At 42.1% G+C, this 16,633-nt stretch overlaps 1 protein-coding gene across 1 annotated transcript; it reads right to left on the reverse strand.

Annotated features, from left to right (window-relative positions):
* Positions 1 to 989: 989 nt before the first annotated feature.
* Positions 990 to 15,672, reverse strand: kpna6 (karyopherin alpha 6 (importin alpha 7)). The gene is made up of 14 exons (XM_017421035.3): positions 15,542 to 15,672; positions 12,864 to 12,997; positions 11,971 to 12,063; positions 11,691 to 11,790; positions 10,973 to 11,067; positions 10,676 to 10,807; positions 10,483 to 10,571; positions 10,277 to 10,376; positions 8,816 to 8,979; positions 8,614 to 8,692; positions 6,589 to 6,714; positions 5,818 to 5,945; positions 5,414 to 5,598; positions 990 to 4,826 (listed from the first exon to the last, which is right to left on the reverse strand). The coding sequence occupies exons 1-14, from the start codon at positions 15,543 to 15,545 to the stop codon at positions 4,639 to 4,641; spliced, it is 1,617 nt and encodes a 538-aa protein (XP_017276524.1). The 5' UTR covers positions 15,546 to 15,672; the 3' UTR covers positions 990 to 4,638.
* Positions 15,673 to 16,633: the final 961 nt, after the last annotated feature.

Genomic DNA, 16,633 nt, shown 5'->3' on the forward strand with positions numbered 1-16,633 from the left:
GGGGGGGGGGGGGGGGGGGGGGGGGCTGGATTGTGCCGATTATTACTCAACTCTAAACAAAAACCTGTAGTTCCAAAAAAAAAAAAAAAGAAGGATGAATTAAAACAAACGCAGCTTGTTGTTTAAACAAAGTCAGAGAGATAATCTGCTGAAACGCCTTTGGTAAACGAACCGTCGGTAAGGTAAGCGCCTGCGATAGTCGCTAATGTTTTCGTATTTACACGATGTGCCAGGATTAAAGGGATGTTCAGACCATTTTGAAGCGAGGTTCCGTGGGAGGTGTTATGAAGAAATGCCGTCTCACAGCTCGGAGCTCGGCGAGCTAACGGCCGGTCTGAACCACGGAGCTCGGCGGCGGTTCATGTTATTTCAAAGATCTTTTCATTGGGGTTAATATCACATGACTGTGGTTATTTACAATGTCAATAACAGCAGCAGCAGCAGCAGCAGCAGCAGCAGCTAGGTGTAGCACTTCCCCCGCAACCTGGAGTTTCTCCAGGAATAACTGTGTTGGTATAAAGGTTTTAAACAACAGTATTTGCATGGATCACTATAACATTTTGAAGCTCAGAGTTGTTTAAAAACAGCAGAAATCGCCTGTGGAAGCCACCTTTAGCTTGCTGATTTTGGTCTTTGGGCCACTTCTAAAGATCGCTGCCATTTTAAAAACAACTCTGACCTTCTGAATTTGACCCCACAGTCCCACAGTCCAGGTTGCGCAGTCATTTGAGCTGAAACGTTACAAAACTCCCGCCCGATTTGACCTCAGGCTGCACTCGAAGCGCTAAAACTCGCTTCTGCTTCCGCTATTTGCGCTTGCCAATAACCACAAAAACCAAACCAGAGTAACTTTAAAACGAAAGGTCTGGAATGGTTTTAAAATGACACAGATCCACTTTGGTCCGGGCCGAGTTTCAGACTAGCCGTTAGCCCGTTTGTCCCGCCATCTCCAGGTAAGACGCCAACACTTCAGAATGTCTCCGCAAAAATCACCAGAAAACCCGCTTGTGCGCCGCTCCTTCTCAGAGCGCGGACTCTCGTTTAGCACGACGAGGGATCGACTGCGAGGAAACGCTGAATGTAACTCATGTGGCTACAGCCGTGTGATTCCAATCAGCTGCAGCTTCGCCACGCACAGTGAAACACCAGAAAGAAGAGAGTCAAGGCAGGGACTGTCACATTCACAAAGGTAGCAGTTTTTGTTTTCTCTTCCCCCCCCCTCACCCACCCCAACCGTGACAATTAGACACTGTCGTCCAGGTGCCCCCCTTAAAGAATGCCACTTTCCCAGGAAACAATGGCAAATAATGTAACTTTTAAAGATAAGAAAAAATAGAGCAGCAATGTTTCGCACAAAAACGTGTGCACATTCAAGTAAAATAAAGATATAAAGAGATATTCTATAAGTCAAAGACAGAAACACAAGATCTTCCAGTCTTTGTTGGTCGGATTGGCACTTTAGTGAGCAGGAGTGCATTTTCTTTTAAGAAATATAAATAGTTTTCCTCGTTGATGCAATGTGTTTATATATATATATATATATATATATATATATATATATATATATATAGATCAATCAATTCTGGCATTATTTGTAGGCCAAGCAGAGGACTGGCCAGGAAATCGAAGACTTCAGCTCTAAATGCTGCTCTCTGTTAGGTCGAGGTAAATTGTTGGTAACTTTTAGAATTCATGATTTGACCCGTCGTGTCAGCTGGGAGCACACGTGTTCTGTGGATACCGTCCGACCCGGGACGCGGAGAGATAAACGCGCCTTTCGTCGGATAACGCCTTAAAATTACAACAAGCAGCCTCGTACGAGATCCTGTTTACCTACTCAGAGGAACAGTCTGGCCTTAACGGATGGGTTTCTGTGTCGAAACGTTGTAGAAGAAGAAGACGAAGCGACCAACAGGACTGATGAGCTAACGGCTAATCTGAAAGAAGCCAAGCGGAGCGTCTCCATCTTTAAACTGCCCTAATGTCAAAAAGGTTTATAGCGGTTCGTATGAACGCCGTTTCATAAACGCTACCATCAATTTCTCAATACATGCTCATTTCCCCAGAATGCGGTGGTTATATACAATAGTAAACAACAACAGCAGCTATCTGTAGCACCCCCGAGGCGTCCGAGCCTGGGAGGAGTGTCTGAATATTTTAGCTGAAATAATTCTGTAAAGTTAATAGTAAGGGCTTAAATGGCATTTATGTAAACGGCTATGATCAGATTGAAGTTTTAAGACGGCAGCATCCCGCTCAGACTTGCCGTTACCTCGGTAACCGTAAACTCTCTCCAAACTGAGGTGTTTCACAAAGCCTTGAGCGTTACCTTTTACACAGAAACCCACTTCGATATGGCGGATGTCTCCTCTGACAAGTTGAAGTCCTCTGTAAATAATGCACGACGAGAACAGGAGACACCCGTGTCGATTTCTTTAAGGTTTAAAAACCAAAGAATGTCCCAAGCGTGTGGTAATCCACAGAACAGGGTCTCCCGCCCGCCCCTGATTAGAACACAGTCTTGATAAGAGTCAATCGACCTCTTCCTCACAAAGCGCCCGTCAGTCAATCACACGACCGTGGGTTCTGCTTCGTCCACGAAGCCTCCGCGCCGACCCCGAAACTGGCCTCGCTCACGGGGGCAAAGCAGACCCCTGGTCAGGGTTCAACCATCGTTAAGTCCTGTGGCTTGAAACAAATAAAAGTTCCCATAGTTGGCTTTAGACTTCGAGCAACTCGTTTCATTACGTCAAGAAAAGAACCAATAGCAACGTTTTAAGAAAACATACAATTAGAAATAAGATCATAGGAATACATTTCTCTTATTTCTTTATGGAAACTGATATTTGCTTCTCGCCACTCATCTGTGGGAGGTGTGTGCACAGTGTCTTCTGGTGTCTGCAAGTGTGCGTAAAGATATAGATTTATATATTAATGCAAATACGTCAGAATCCAGATATACTCTATGTTGATGCTTCAATTCTTTTGTTGCAGTAAGGTTTGCCCCCTTCTCTCAGCCTCCTTCAGCTCTGTTTTCACACCCATGAGGAAACACTGAAGCAGCAGGTTTTCCTTAAATGGGCAGAGAGAGAAAAAAAAAAGGCTATTTACATAAACACCACCCATATATTTCATTTCACAACTGTCCCATGCAAATTCATTAACAGTTGTCGTTTCTGTTCCTCAAAGACATAGTGATATTTAACGCCCTAGGCTATTGATCAACTCTACCACTACAGAAAACACCACCGTGGTCACTACACTATCACTAATCACGTCACTAAAAGTCACTGCATTTGTGGGCCGGCTGCTGTCAACCTTAAATGCCACTCGCGAGAAACACGTCGGTGTTTTGTTCGTGTGTCTCTGTGCCGACTGGTTGTGATTGGTCAGGGGTGATTGTAGGGAGGGGGGCGGAACACCACCACGCAAAAAACAAACAAACAAACAAACAAACAAAAAAAAAACCTTTCAGATCCAACTAGGGTGGGCGCACAGGGCCTAGCTACCCAGCAGAATCTCATTTTGCAGAGAGATCCAAACATTAGAAACGTTGCTCGTTAGGAAACTTCGATTGCTCCGAAAAGGCGTTCCCGCCTCCCTTCGAAAAAGTCTGCGTTCCGTCAAATGCAGGCGAATATAAAAATAAAGTTCGGTTTTGCCGCTGCAGCTTGGCTCCGCTCCCCCAGAAATGCCTCGCTTAAGATATCACTTCAGAAATCAAATGCGTTGTTAATTTATACCACAGCAAACTATGAAGGTCGGATATCTAAAACTATCCCACAATCAAAAGTTTTTTTGTTTTTTTTGTTTTAAATCACTGAAAAAATGTCTTAATAAAAAAAAAAAAAGACATTACCAACATCCCATTTAGAGTCCTTCAGATTAGTTTCACACATCTCCACCCCAAAAACAAAACACACACACACAAGAAAAAAAAAAAAACTTTCCTAACTTAGAAGTCACCTCTTTGCCAGGGGAGCCCTAAACCTGCAGAAAACCACTTTTCATCACAGGAAAAAAAAGAAAAAGAAAACCCAAGAGCAGATAAATAAGGATTAAGGAGTAAATAATTAAATCAAATGGGGTTTTACTGCACAAAAACCTGACCGACATGAAGAATGGGGCTAGCCTTCACGACATGCATCCCCCATTCGTGGACTCCTGCAATGGGACGCCAGGGGAACCCAGAATCCCCTCGGAAAAAGATGTGTAGGTGAAAATATTTGACCAAGAAATCACAGTTCCTGCCAGTGACGGGATGTAAGAACTACCAAAAGGCAGGAAGAAGTCTGTAAACTGAAAAGGATAGACTCACTTTAGGTTGTTTGACGCTCACTTCCTCTGGTACGTTTAAGAGACGCTGAAATGCTTCTATTAGTCAGGGAGGGGAAAAGAAACAAAATTTAATGTCTGCTCCGTGAGCAGTCAGTCAACTGGTTGGAAAAAAAAATGACAAAAAGAGGGACTTTTTAGGCTGAAGAGGGCAAAGTTTTCCTCCAAAGGGCGCGTCTGTGTGTGCTTGTGGCGATCGGGGGGGGGGAGAGGACACAGTGGCGTGATTCAGGCAGCAAAGGACCTTCCACAACATGGAGGGAGGGAGCGCAGACGGGGTGCGTGGTGGGATTTTTAGTTTATTTATAGCTGGAAGCCCTCCATGGGAGCCTCCTGCTGAGGAAAGAGGAACTGCTGATTGGCCTGGTCCACCTGAGGGGCGAGGCTGCTGTCTTCGTCCTCCACCCCGAAGTAGCGCTCAATTAAGTCAAAGGCCTTCTGGTAGATCTCCTGGTTGTCGTGGCTCTGGAGGAACTCGATCTTGTCCAGACCTAAACAGACAGATGTTTTGCGATTATATTCCAGCCGTTCGTTGGATCAGAGTTGGACATTAGTAGACTCCGGTGTCTTGAACAAACTTTATCCCTTACAAGTGAAGCTGAATGATTCAGGAAGCTGAATGCTAAAAGCCAAAACACACTAATTAAAAAGGTAAGAGAAGCAAAATGCTTGTTAAAAGCAGAAAAAGGTACAGTACACCTTTATGGTGAGGTGTAGGAGCAATAAAGCTTTAAGCTATATGTGGTAAAAGGTCAGAGTCAACACTCACACAACAGGGAACCTTCAGTTCTGGTTTTAATCACCATCTCACTTATTGAAGTTTATGTGTGAGCAACTAGAATAAGTTAAAAATACATTTGAGGTCTTCTGTTTTCATTCGACTGGGGTTTTCATACCAACTTTGCCTCACATGACAGCATAGTTTGACAGGAAATAATCTGCAGCCTAAATAAACCGACCTCCAGCTTGACTATCAGGTCAGAGCTGTACAAGAATCAGAACCCGTGCATCTCTTGGTCCGATTTAAATCAAAGTGACTTCATATAGAGTTTAATAGGCGTGTTTGTGTGTGAGGTACCGTATGCTTCTTCGATGAGGCTGCAGTAAGGATTGACGCCGGAGCCGTTGTTCTCCTGCTTGGCCTCCTGCTCACCCAGCCGAAGGATGTTTTCTAGCCCGTTGAGCGCAACCTGGACGATCTTCGAGTCCATTACTGTCAGCAGGTCACACAGGGGCTTAATGCAGCCCAGGTTCACCAGATACCTGAACACAAACACACAAACTGGTCACGTTTATCACATCGACACTAAATCCTGTTTCTCTTCTCCTCGTGCCGTTTTCTGTTTAAGTGCAGTTTAATAGTTTCTTCGCATTATGTAACCTTTTCCATAATTTAAGTAGTGTTCTCACGAACCAAACACTCAGATACTTCGAGCATCTATGTTGTTTATTGTCTAACCATGAAGCGGAAAATGTTCTAACCTTATCTGCTCTGGTGTTCCTCCGGACGTAGCGTTGGTGATGGCCCAGGCTGCTTCTTTTCTAGTCCTGAATTCGGCTTTCTGCAGAATTTCAATCAGCACTGGAAAGATGTTGGCATCAATCACAGTCTGTGGAGAGGGACATGTGTATAAATAAAGGCTTCACAAAGCAGTTTCAGTATAATTACAGGATCCCAAGCCAAGTAAACTTCACAATAGGACACTTTCAGCAATGTCTTCATTAGGACACATCTTCAACATGACAAAACAGGAAAAACAGAGTGTGAATGGAGCGTCATTTAATAGAATAATTCAATAAAAAGTGAGGAAAAAATACTAAAAGTTAACAGTCAATACGCATTACATGGGTTCACCGATCACCTTTGTGTTAGAGCTGGCTGTGCTTTCAAAAAGTGTATTACTGGAGAAAAATGCTTCTGGTTTAAAGATCATACCAGCAAAAGCAATTACAGGCAGCACTATTGATAATAATAATAATAATAATAATAATAATAATAATAATAATAATAATAATCTAGTGCAATCAAAACAAAACAAAAAATCAACTTTTTCAGGACATAAACCAAATCTTAAACAGTTCAGTCAAAAGGACTTTGTCACATTTATTGAGTAAAATAAAAAGGAGAGGTTTACCATGGATGTAACAAACACCACTTGTTATAGAAACCCTCTCAAACAACCAATATAAAAGGCTGTAAACTTGATTGTCTTTTGCAGGCAGTCACCTCGTCAGCAATGTGTTATCTCCTACCTGTATTTGCGCTCGGTTTCCTGCAGTGATGTTTGAGATGGTCCAGCAGGCTTCTTTGCGAATGGACTCTTTAGCGCTGCTGAGAAGGTGCAGCAGGCAGGGAAGAGCCGAGCAGTTTAACACCACCTAAACGGGGCGAAGCAGCGGGGTGAATCAAAACACGGCCTGTCCAGTTACATCAGCAGGGCTGAAACCATTTGACTGCAAGACATCCTTGAGACCAAACTGTGATCGGACACTTTGATCCACTTGGTGGTTATCGTTTTCCACGAGGACAGTTATTACTGTCACACAACAAGCCCACATTACATTAGGGTGAGATTGAAGAAGACAGGAAATAACGGGACGAAAACAAAACAATAAGATCAAACAGGAAAAAGCAAAAACCTTCCACAATAAAACCAATTAGGCTCGCCACAATAATGTAAGACCCACAACAGTTTGGTTCAAACAACTGACGCATTTCTGGTGAAAAAGGCATTCTCCTCGGACACATTCAGACTTCACAATGGGCCCAACAAGCAGATGCAGCGCCCTGAATCATTCTGTCTAAAGTGGACAGAGTTAGGAAAATAACCAGCTGTAACATGGAACAGCAGACAGAGGCTTTACGTACAAATTTTAAAAAATGCTTTAAGATGAAATTGAGCCTCATGTTACTAACGTACTTTTATAAAAGAAATCTGAAGCTGTTAGACTCCTACACCTCCAGCAGTATCTCAGCTGCGACGAGCTGGCTGCCTGATTTTAAACATTAAATATTTCTAGAAGAACACTGTAAAAAAATAAATTGTTAAAAAGCAGTGCTGTAGTCTGGCAGGCAAAACGTGGAGTTTCAGGTAATCTTCCCCTCAGATCTACACAGCTGTTGACTTCAGCACGTTTTAACAACAACAAACACACAACACAGATGTGCGACATGGCCTCAGACGCGAGCCCCTCTTTCAGCTGCCTCTGGTCTCTCTTAAACCACCACCTGAGCCACGTCCTGTGGTGATGGGAGCTTCCACAAATACAGCTGGCACCACAGACCCATGAAAGCTGTTTAAGGGGTATGCATAAAATGTGTTGAATATTAAATATTGTAAGCAATAAATAAATAAATAATCATCTGACTGAATTTTTTTTTATTAAACCTAATCATATTACCCAGAGGCAGATATGCTAACCATTGTTCCAACAAAGACACATTACACATCTATGCAAACTCTCCTATTTTTCATTTAAATATCATAGTTCCAACTTTCATCCACTCAAAGTTATTTCGGCGAGGGAGGACTGAGTCGCCTGAGGAGGATCCACTGCAGCACCCGCTGCTCGTTGGAAAGAACCGTACCCGCTTTCACCTCAGTTGCGTTCTTGAAAAATCGTCTTTAGAGGGGTCCGAAAACTTGCTGAATATAGCGACAAAGTCTATAAATTGGCAACGCTGCTTGAATCCAGCCCCGCCCCGCTCCGCTCTGATTGGATAAAACTTTGGCTCTGGTTGGATTTAATTGCTGAAAGCAGCGCCGGTTTAATCCCTGTACCGTAAGACTGGATGGTTTTAACGGGAACACCTTATTTCCGTCCCGGCCATGTTCCAAATGACAAAAATCTGTTGTGGCGACAGAGAACTTTAATCCCTGTACCTGGTCACACAGACTGTCTGCCATCATTAATCACACCGTCAAGCCGCAGTGCTGGCTTACCTTTATGTGCATCGTTATGTCACTACCTCAACTGGCAGCTCAGACGCATAACAGCTACAGGTTAACTTCAGCCACCTAGATCGCTGTGATCCTTCCATAAAGCACACAAAGACAACTAAAAGGCCGCTCAGGCTCGTCTTGAAGCGTTTCGTGAAAGGAGCTCATCTAACAGGGAGTCCTTCAACATAAATTTTATACATCACATAAGGAAAGTCAAAAGTTTCTCCACAACGAACTCCAACTTCTGTATCTGTCAGAAACTAAATGCCCTCTGTTGTTCCAAAAGTTTGGAGTTTGTCCGACAGGCACAAGGAGAACCAGAAAACAAACTCGCCTGTGTTTGGATGTCGTCTCCGGTGACAATGTTCCCCACAGCTCTCAGGGCAGGAGAGGCCACCTTATACTCAGAGTGCCTGCAGAGTTTAAAAAAAAAAAAGGAGAGGTTTTGTTTTGGTTTGGCGTTTTTTTTTTTTTTTTTTTTTTTTTACACGTCAAACTTCATACGACTGACAACGACCAGATCAGCTCAAACTTACATGAGGAGCTCCACAAGCCGCCTGCAGACACCAGAGTCAATCACGGCCTGGATCTTGTCATTGGGGCCATCTGAAAGGTAGGACAGCGCCCAGCAGGCATCTGCCAACAAGTCTGGGTCACTGCTAAATAAGAGCCTGGACAGCACTGGCAGACAAGGTGACACCTAGACAGCACCAACAGAATACATAATTTATGAAACGAAATAACAAGAATCCAGCATTACCCATGAGGCCCCGGCACATCAGGACAAAAATGTTCAGGCAGACAGCAGCTGAGGGGGGACGCACCGCATTTCTCTAAAGTCACTAACAACAGCAAGAAGCTTTTTATTCTTATTATTATTTTAGAGACATTTAGGCAGAGCAACAAAAAATTTGCTCATCCTAAATCCCTGGTGGGTTTTAACCATTTTTGTGTGTTATTGCTTAAAAACAGTTACAAGTAAAAAAAAAGTCCACCCTCTTTCCAAAGTCAGCAGATCAGCACAAACACCTCATACCAAGTGTCAGCACGGCGGTGGAGGGGGAATGATTTGGGCTCATTATTAAATGACAGCAGCTGGGCATCTTGCAGTCATAGAGCCGACTGAATTTCTCTGCAGACCAAAATATTATAGAGTCAAATGTGATGACATCTGTTTGAAAGCTAAAGCTTGGACAAAACTGGGTCGTGGAACAGGACAATGATCCCAATCATTGAATTTATTTTTAACATACAGATTTCAATTTTGGCTTTATTTTGTTAAATAAATGATTGCGTGGTCGAATTTGTTGTGTGCTTTTGTTTCAATGATTTTAGAACCTGACAAAGATCAGATCATTTTTATTATGTCCTGATATGGAAAAACCTAGAATTGATAGAGAGTAGACTTTGTTTTTCCCATTACTCTGTGTAACAGGAATGGGCATTTCAAGCAAAAATGTTGTTTGAATTTAGTGGTCATTATTAGGGATGGTCAGTCATTTTTAAAATAATCAAAGTCTAGTTAAAATTGCTGAATTTGAAGAATTAATGCAACCGTAACAACCGTAAAAAAATATATCCTTATTTTTTTAATGGCACGCCAAGTTGTATTTAAACAAACCGTTTGCTTTTTTTGGACGCCTATCGCCCACCCATCTCCAGAAAAAACTACACTGAAAAAAACCCCCCAAAAAAACAACTGAGTGTCTGTTTCTGGCATCGCAGTTTAGGTTGAAAGGACTATAAGGTGGAAACTATGGTCATGAGTGAGCTCAGCTTTACTGTCAGAATATGTGCACCCCCCCACATCCACACACACCAATCCACTAGACCAGTGAAAATGAAGGATTATAAAAAAAAAGTCAAAAATTTGTTTTTGAATAATTACTGTTAAATTCTGAAAAACCGATTTGCTTAAAATGTTCATCCATAGTCGTTAATTATTTTTTGACTCTCTGAATATTCAAAACTCGCTGCCCGTCAGTGTTAAAAATTACCTTTTCAAAAGCCGGTGGAGGATTTTTCCCTCTACAGAGATTAGACAGAGCCCACACTGCATTCCTAGTCATGGTCAATCTAGTGGATTTTGTCAAAAGCCTGAAACAGGAAAAAAGGTAAAACCGTTGAAAGAAGACATTGCAGGCTCAAACTTGTTTTAGGTCATTAAAAGTCATCAAAAATGATGAAAACCAAATTAACTTACATTAATAGTGGGGGGAGGATGTTACAGTTCAGGACATAATCCCTGCATACCGCACTGTCCCCGGCAATATTCCCCAACGCCCACACAGCCTGAAGCACATTTCACAATTTTAACATAATATGTAGCATTTTGAGTTAAAGGCTAATGAAAACAAACAACTTGTTAGAACAATGAAAGGAGAAAAGTCTGTTACTTGTTCTTGAACGTCCTCAAAGTCCGAGTTCAGTAGTTCTATGAAGATGGGTACAGCTCCAGCCTCAATAACCGTCTTCGTCTGCAAGGATGTTCCTGACGCGATGTTGGTCAGAGCCCAGGCAGCTTCAAACTGCAGCGGCACAAAGACAGGAAAACAGGAACGATTTTTTTAGGATTTAAAGACATTTTAAGCACGCAACCTTAACTCATGCAGCGAAAATGAGCAGAAGCCTCAGGAGCCCAGCAGGCATTATTCAAACTTGGTTCATATTGAAATTATATTTTATTAACAGACCTGTAGTGTGCAGTTGATGCTCTTCTTCAGAAACTCAACAAACCTCTCCACTACTCCAGGCGTATTTATAACCTCATCAATTGGAGGGTTGGGCTCTGTAAAAACAAAACAAAAAAAAAGTTAAACTAAACGCAGGCATTTAATTTGGTCTTTGAAACCACAACGATTGCCGTCCCTGTAACCAGGGCTCTAAAAAGCAACCATTCAGGTGCTTTTTGCATCTACATTCTGGGGCATCAATGTAACTTTGAAATATACTCCATATAAAATCAACATACATTTTATAAAACATGACCCCCGTCTTTGTTGTAACAATGTTGGCTTGGGTCAAAGGTTGTGCAGGCTATCATCTATTTAAACTGTTGGTTGATGTTTCAAAACAAAACAATCAATTCAGAATAAATGTTTCAGCCTACAGTGTATAAACCTGTTATTTCTTTTTAAACTACAATATAATTATGGAATTCAATCCAGAAATTACTTGTAAATATAAAAGCAACACAATGAAGGATGCCACACTGTAATATTTTCCTTTAAAAAAAAAAAAAGACGTTTGAACACTTCTGTTTATAACAAAATGATTTATACATTATTCCAGCAGTATAATTAGTTTAGTCAGCACCCCTGGGTTTCATGAGAAAACAGCAGAACCTTCCAGTACTACCAGCGGAGAAGTCAGTCTGGAGGCTCGCTGATGTCGAGTCACTCCGGTGTTTACCTTTGGAAAGTAGTTTTCTGAACTTTTGTGTTGTTGCGAGCTGAAGCTCTGGATCTTCTGAAAACAGCATCTCCACCATGTCTCTGGTAATAACTCCTTCCTGCAAGAGAAACTGTCAGAATTTTAACCACTGATCCACTAAACAAAAACCTTGTTTATTTTAAAATCAAAGGCTAGAAAAATGAATAGAAACCACCACCAATAAAACAAAACATTTAATGGATCTTTTCTTCCTTTCTCTCTGTGCTTCTCAAAAGTCGTCGTGAAAACGGACACTCACCGTTACTGGAGAACTTAGGTACGAGTCCACCAGCGGGCTCTCAAACATGACTTCCTCTTCGTTGAGAACGTCCACATTTCTTCTTTTGAAGAGCTGTGGGAGACCACACGGCGGCATGTAAGAGAAAATACTCCCATTGCACACACACACTACAAACATAGGATGAATAGGATGGACAATCAAACTGTGGAAACTTCCTGATTCCTAGATGCGTCTCATTGTGGATATTACCAGCTGTCATTAATACAGGAGTAGGACATAATCAAGAGTTTTCAGTCACCATAAAATTATAGTAAACTATCTCTGAAAATAAACAGTCAGACCACAGAGCCTCGATAGAAGTTCTCATCAGAAACTTCAACAACTTCACCTGCTGTTTGAAGCAGAACTAGAGCTCCTAAGGAGGTCTGTGGGATTGAAGGAAAAACAACGGTGTAGCACGAAGAAAAAGTGGGTTTAGTTTTCAGCTTTATCCTGTTCTTTTTAACAGCCTGTCCTGCAAACAGTAGGCAGTCCGTGGAATAAACCGTGACATGTACATAGTGTCAGGGTTGTTTCTACACGTCACACATGTTTAAAAAGAAACCTGCTGCTCAATGAGAGAGGAAAGGACCGGGTCACCTGTACCGAACCTGGAGCTCATTACAGGAGATGCTGCACATCAGTAAGTAGATCCACAAGTATTTATACACACTAATGACTAAAAAAAGAATTAGATACACTCTGTATATCTGCCTATACACCACTCTACACCACTTCCTTTAGAGTAACTATTACCACCCAGGGTTTGATGACTGATCGGTGCCACTCAGACACTGGGAAGAATCATATCTGAATGGAAATATGAGGTTAGCCAAGATTCACAGCTGTAATGGACAGCTTAGGCGCAATACCTGCTGTTCTCGCTTCTGTTTCCTGAGTTGGATCCCTTCCTCTTCTCTCCTGCGCCTCATCTCCTCTGGATTCAGTGCTTTGTTCTTGTAGCGGTTCATCCTGTAGTTGTCCTTGGCCGGACTGGCTGATGGCTCTGAAGAGGACAAAAGACGCAGACGTACGTCATCGTCGAGACGCAAGAAGGGAGAAAAATTAAACAAATAAAGCTGCCTCATTTGACGTAAGCTGAATGAGGACACCGCGTGTACGAGAAAATGTGACGGATTAGGTTTGCATTAATTTCTCCTCACCTTTCTAATATTAGGTGGTGATGAAGAAACAGCATTCCCGTTGACTATTTATAAAATAAGCTCACAAAAACTAGACAACACAGGCTAAAAATACACACTAAGCTAGTCATCTACCAGTCAACCGGCACTGCGAACAAATATATTTTATCAATGTACTCAAACTGCAGCGTTAGCATAATCTGGTGCCCGGAACAAGCTGCTGGTTTTGTGTGGTCGTCCACCTGCACGAGGCACCGGGAACGTCTCCGAATCACCCAGGGGAGCAAAAGAATGATGAGGGACAACAGAAAACCCTGCCACCGACACAGAATGGTGCCAAATGCTTTTCAGTGTAACAACAGGGGGGGGAGTTCTTAGGTTAAATATTAGAACAGACATCAGAAACTGGAGGTCGTGTTTAGCAGGCCTGCTTATGAGAGAAGTGTGTAACAGGAGGCACAGCTGCAGGGCTGAACAAACGCAGGTTGTAGCTAGCTGCTCTCCTTTCTCTATAACGGTACGATCAGATGCTGCGTTTCAACTGCGCTGCATGTCGGGTGTTTGGGCACAAGGTGGAACAAAAATAGCACGGTTAGGAGTACATGTCCACGCTTGCATTTCAGAGAAGACCCCTCTGACAGGAAGTACCGATAACAGGGCGTGCAAAGCAGAAAGACGGGAGCCGTGAGGAAGAGCTTGTTAACTACACCAGCCAAGTTTATACACAGTTATTGCCGAAAAGCAAAATGCTTTGCCCGTGTCTTTCTGTTACCAAAATGTCTCATGAAACACTGGTCACATTACTAATTAAACTTGCAGGAGATGATCACTGGATGTGCTCCGACAACTGACTGATGGAACTTCTGGAGACAACTTAATTCGAGCTGGTTGCACCTGCAAACAGTCCTCAGAAAACACGAACATGGCTATAACTCAGCCAGTTGTACAGATAATGAGCTAAAATCTGATGCGACTGTAGCCGAGAGTCACTCACAACAGACGATCTGAGCGTGACACATCACAATAACGCGCTTAATGTCATTTTCAAAGATTTAACAAAACAGCTGCGACTTGTTTTTCAACAGTTGATGATCTTCCGTAACATGCTTTCAAAAAATGACTGTTTTAAACAGCAGATGGGAAGGCTTGCGTGACAGACTAAAAACCTAATCTTAAACAAAAAACTAATTATTTAAATCTAATGGACTAAGTGTGGGAGAAACAGGCATCCTGTAGTGAAACCAACAATGTAAATAAAAGGTTTGAGTCCGAGTTCCTTTAAGAGAAATCCTTTAACCTGGTGCTCACTAAGTTGTTATATTTAACAGACTATAAAAACGACAGTCTCAACTAGTTTACGAGTAAAGCTGCTGTGAAGAATCTTACAATAAAACAACAAAATAATGCATAAAAATGTGAGGGAATGCTCTGGAAAACACAGGACCCCTTCTGCAACCCCAGCATGACTTCACTCTGACTCATGACCTCACGATAAACAACGCTACCATAATGTTAGCAATTTATCAAACACGCAGCAGTTTATGTTTTTGTGTAACTGCTGGTTTCCAACTGACTGAAAACCTACTGGGGGGTGGGAAGGACTTTATTGTAACGGTATCCCGAGTGTTGTGTAACTGTGTGGGTCTGACGAGTCAGGCTAACTGATACAGCTAACGGCTAAGTTATGCTAAGCTAAGCTAAGCTAAATAGGCGCTAGCACAAACTTGTAGCTGATAAATATGAAATTACATCACTAGTTCGAATCCTACTAAGTAGCTAAGTGACGCCTGACGCCTTAACGTGGCCAAATCACCACACAGTATCGGTCCAAACAGCTACATGTAATTTAAATTACAGATAAACACGGGTAGCGTTCATGCACTTGAGCAACTTGACAACGCTGTCACTCCATACATTTTTACTGTGCATAACTACAAGAGTAGGTCCGACTGACTATTGAAATGATCAAGTTACGCTAGGACGCCAATATCGTCTCGAGACTGATGACAACTTTGGGATAAAACTGTACATGAGGCAAATAAAACGGCAAAGCTCGGGTAAAACCTCGATGCTAACGTAGTTAGCAACTAGCCAAGTCTTTTCAAGTTAGCTTACAAATAGCTATGGTTGTTTTCTGTGGTTGTAACTATCTGGTTACGCCTTGTCCGATTTCTCATTACGAATGAGAAGTATCCTAAACCCATAAAACTAAGTGACAGTTTGATAAACAGCGAATAAGCAAGCCTGCCCAACTGCGTATTGGCGAAGCATTAACTAGCTACCCAGCTAACGAGTTAGCCGAGTAGCTAAACAAAAGTCACGGAATTGTTGCATAATCATTATTTTAGACGGAAAATAAGAACATTAAATCGGATAAACACAACAAAACGACACACTAAACAACTTACCCATTATGTTTTGTGTTGTTTAAGTGTATCAAGTCGTAAAGATGTTTGTAAATTTCAAATCCTTTTTCCACTGCTAGCTTTCCAGAAACTGCTCCAGTAAGCAATATGTCTACCGGAAATGTGAAAATATAAAACTTACGTCCCACCACCAGAGGGCGCAGCAGCCCCACAAAACACTGTTAGGTGAAACCCTCAGTCAACAGTGCTGCCATGATAGGTTGAACATTTTAAGGAGCACCCGTTTAAGCACCAGATTACAAATAAAATATACAGTGTGTCAGACTAAGACCGAGTATGTCTTCTCGACACTTTTACATTTTATGGTTTAATAAAAACTGTATTATAAAATCAAACTAAACATTTAAATAGATCACAACTTTGAAATGAACGACAATTTGCTGATTTGTTTTTTTGTAAGCTCCCGTTGCTACATTCAAGATCCTGAAACGATCTCCTTGAGTTCCTGATAACCCGATGAACAAGTTTACACTTTTATGGCAAAATGAAACCTTTGATAGTAATCTGCTGCTTAGTGACCAGAGTTTAAGCGTGCAGATATTACTGAAAGAAGGTTCTGATTAGCAGGATTTTAAAAGCCTGTTTCTGTGTGTCCAGTTATATGTAGTGTGCTGTCGAAGTTCTATGGTAGACCAGGCCTTTAAAATGTCTTAGAAATATCATATAATGTTACAATAATGGATGCATAACAGCAACAAAGGAATTGCTTCTTCAGGAGCAGGTAGAGGGAAGGGAGGGAAGAGGAGCTCTGGTTGTTGCAACAGCCTGTGGGAAGAAACTGTTTTGTAGTCTGTTGATTTTTGTTTAGATTAGTCTGAATCTTTTACCAGATGGCAGGCGGAAGAATAAATGGTAGGTTGGGTCTTTTAAAATACAACTGGCTTTCCTTTTTTGAGACGACCAGAGTAGGTGTTACTGAGTGTCTTTGTACCAATGACACGCTCTGCTGCCCTCACCACTCGCTGCAGGTCCTCCCTATTTTCACCTGTGCAGCTGGTGAACCTCGCTCTACAACAGCAGGTCAGAAGGCTCTCAAGTTGGTCGGCAGGCGACGCGCGAGACGAGAAAGCTTTA

This window comes from Kryptolebias marmoratus, linkage group LG5, assembly GCF_001649575.2.
Source record: "Kryptolebias marmoratus isolate JLee-2015 linkage group LG5, ASM164957v2, whole genome shotgun sequence".
Taxonomy (NCBI): Eukaryota; Metazoa; Chordata; class Actinopteri; order Cyprinodontiformes; family Rivulidae; genus Kryptolebias; species Kryptolebias marmoratus.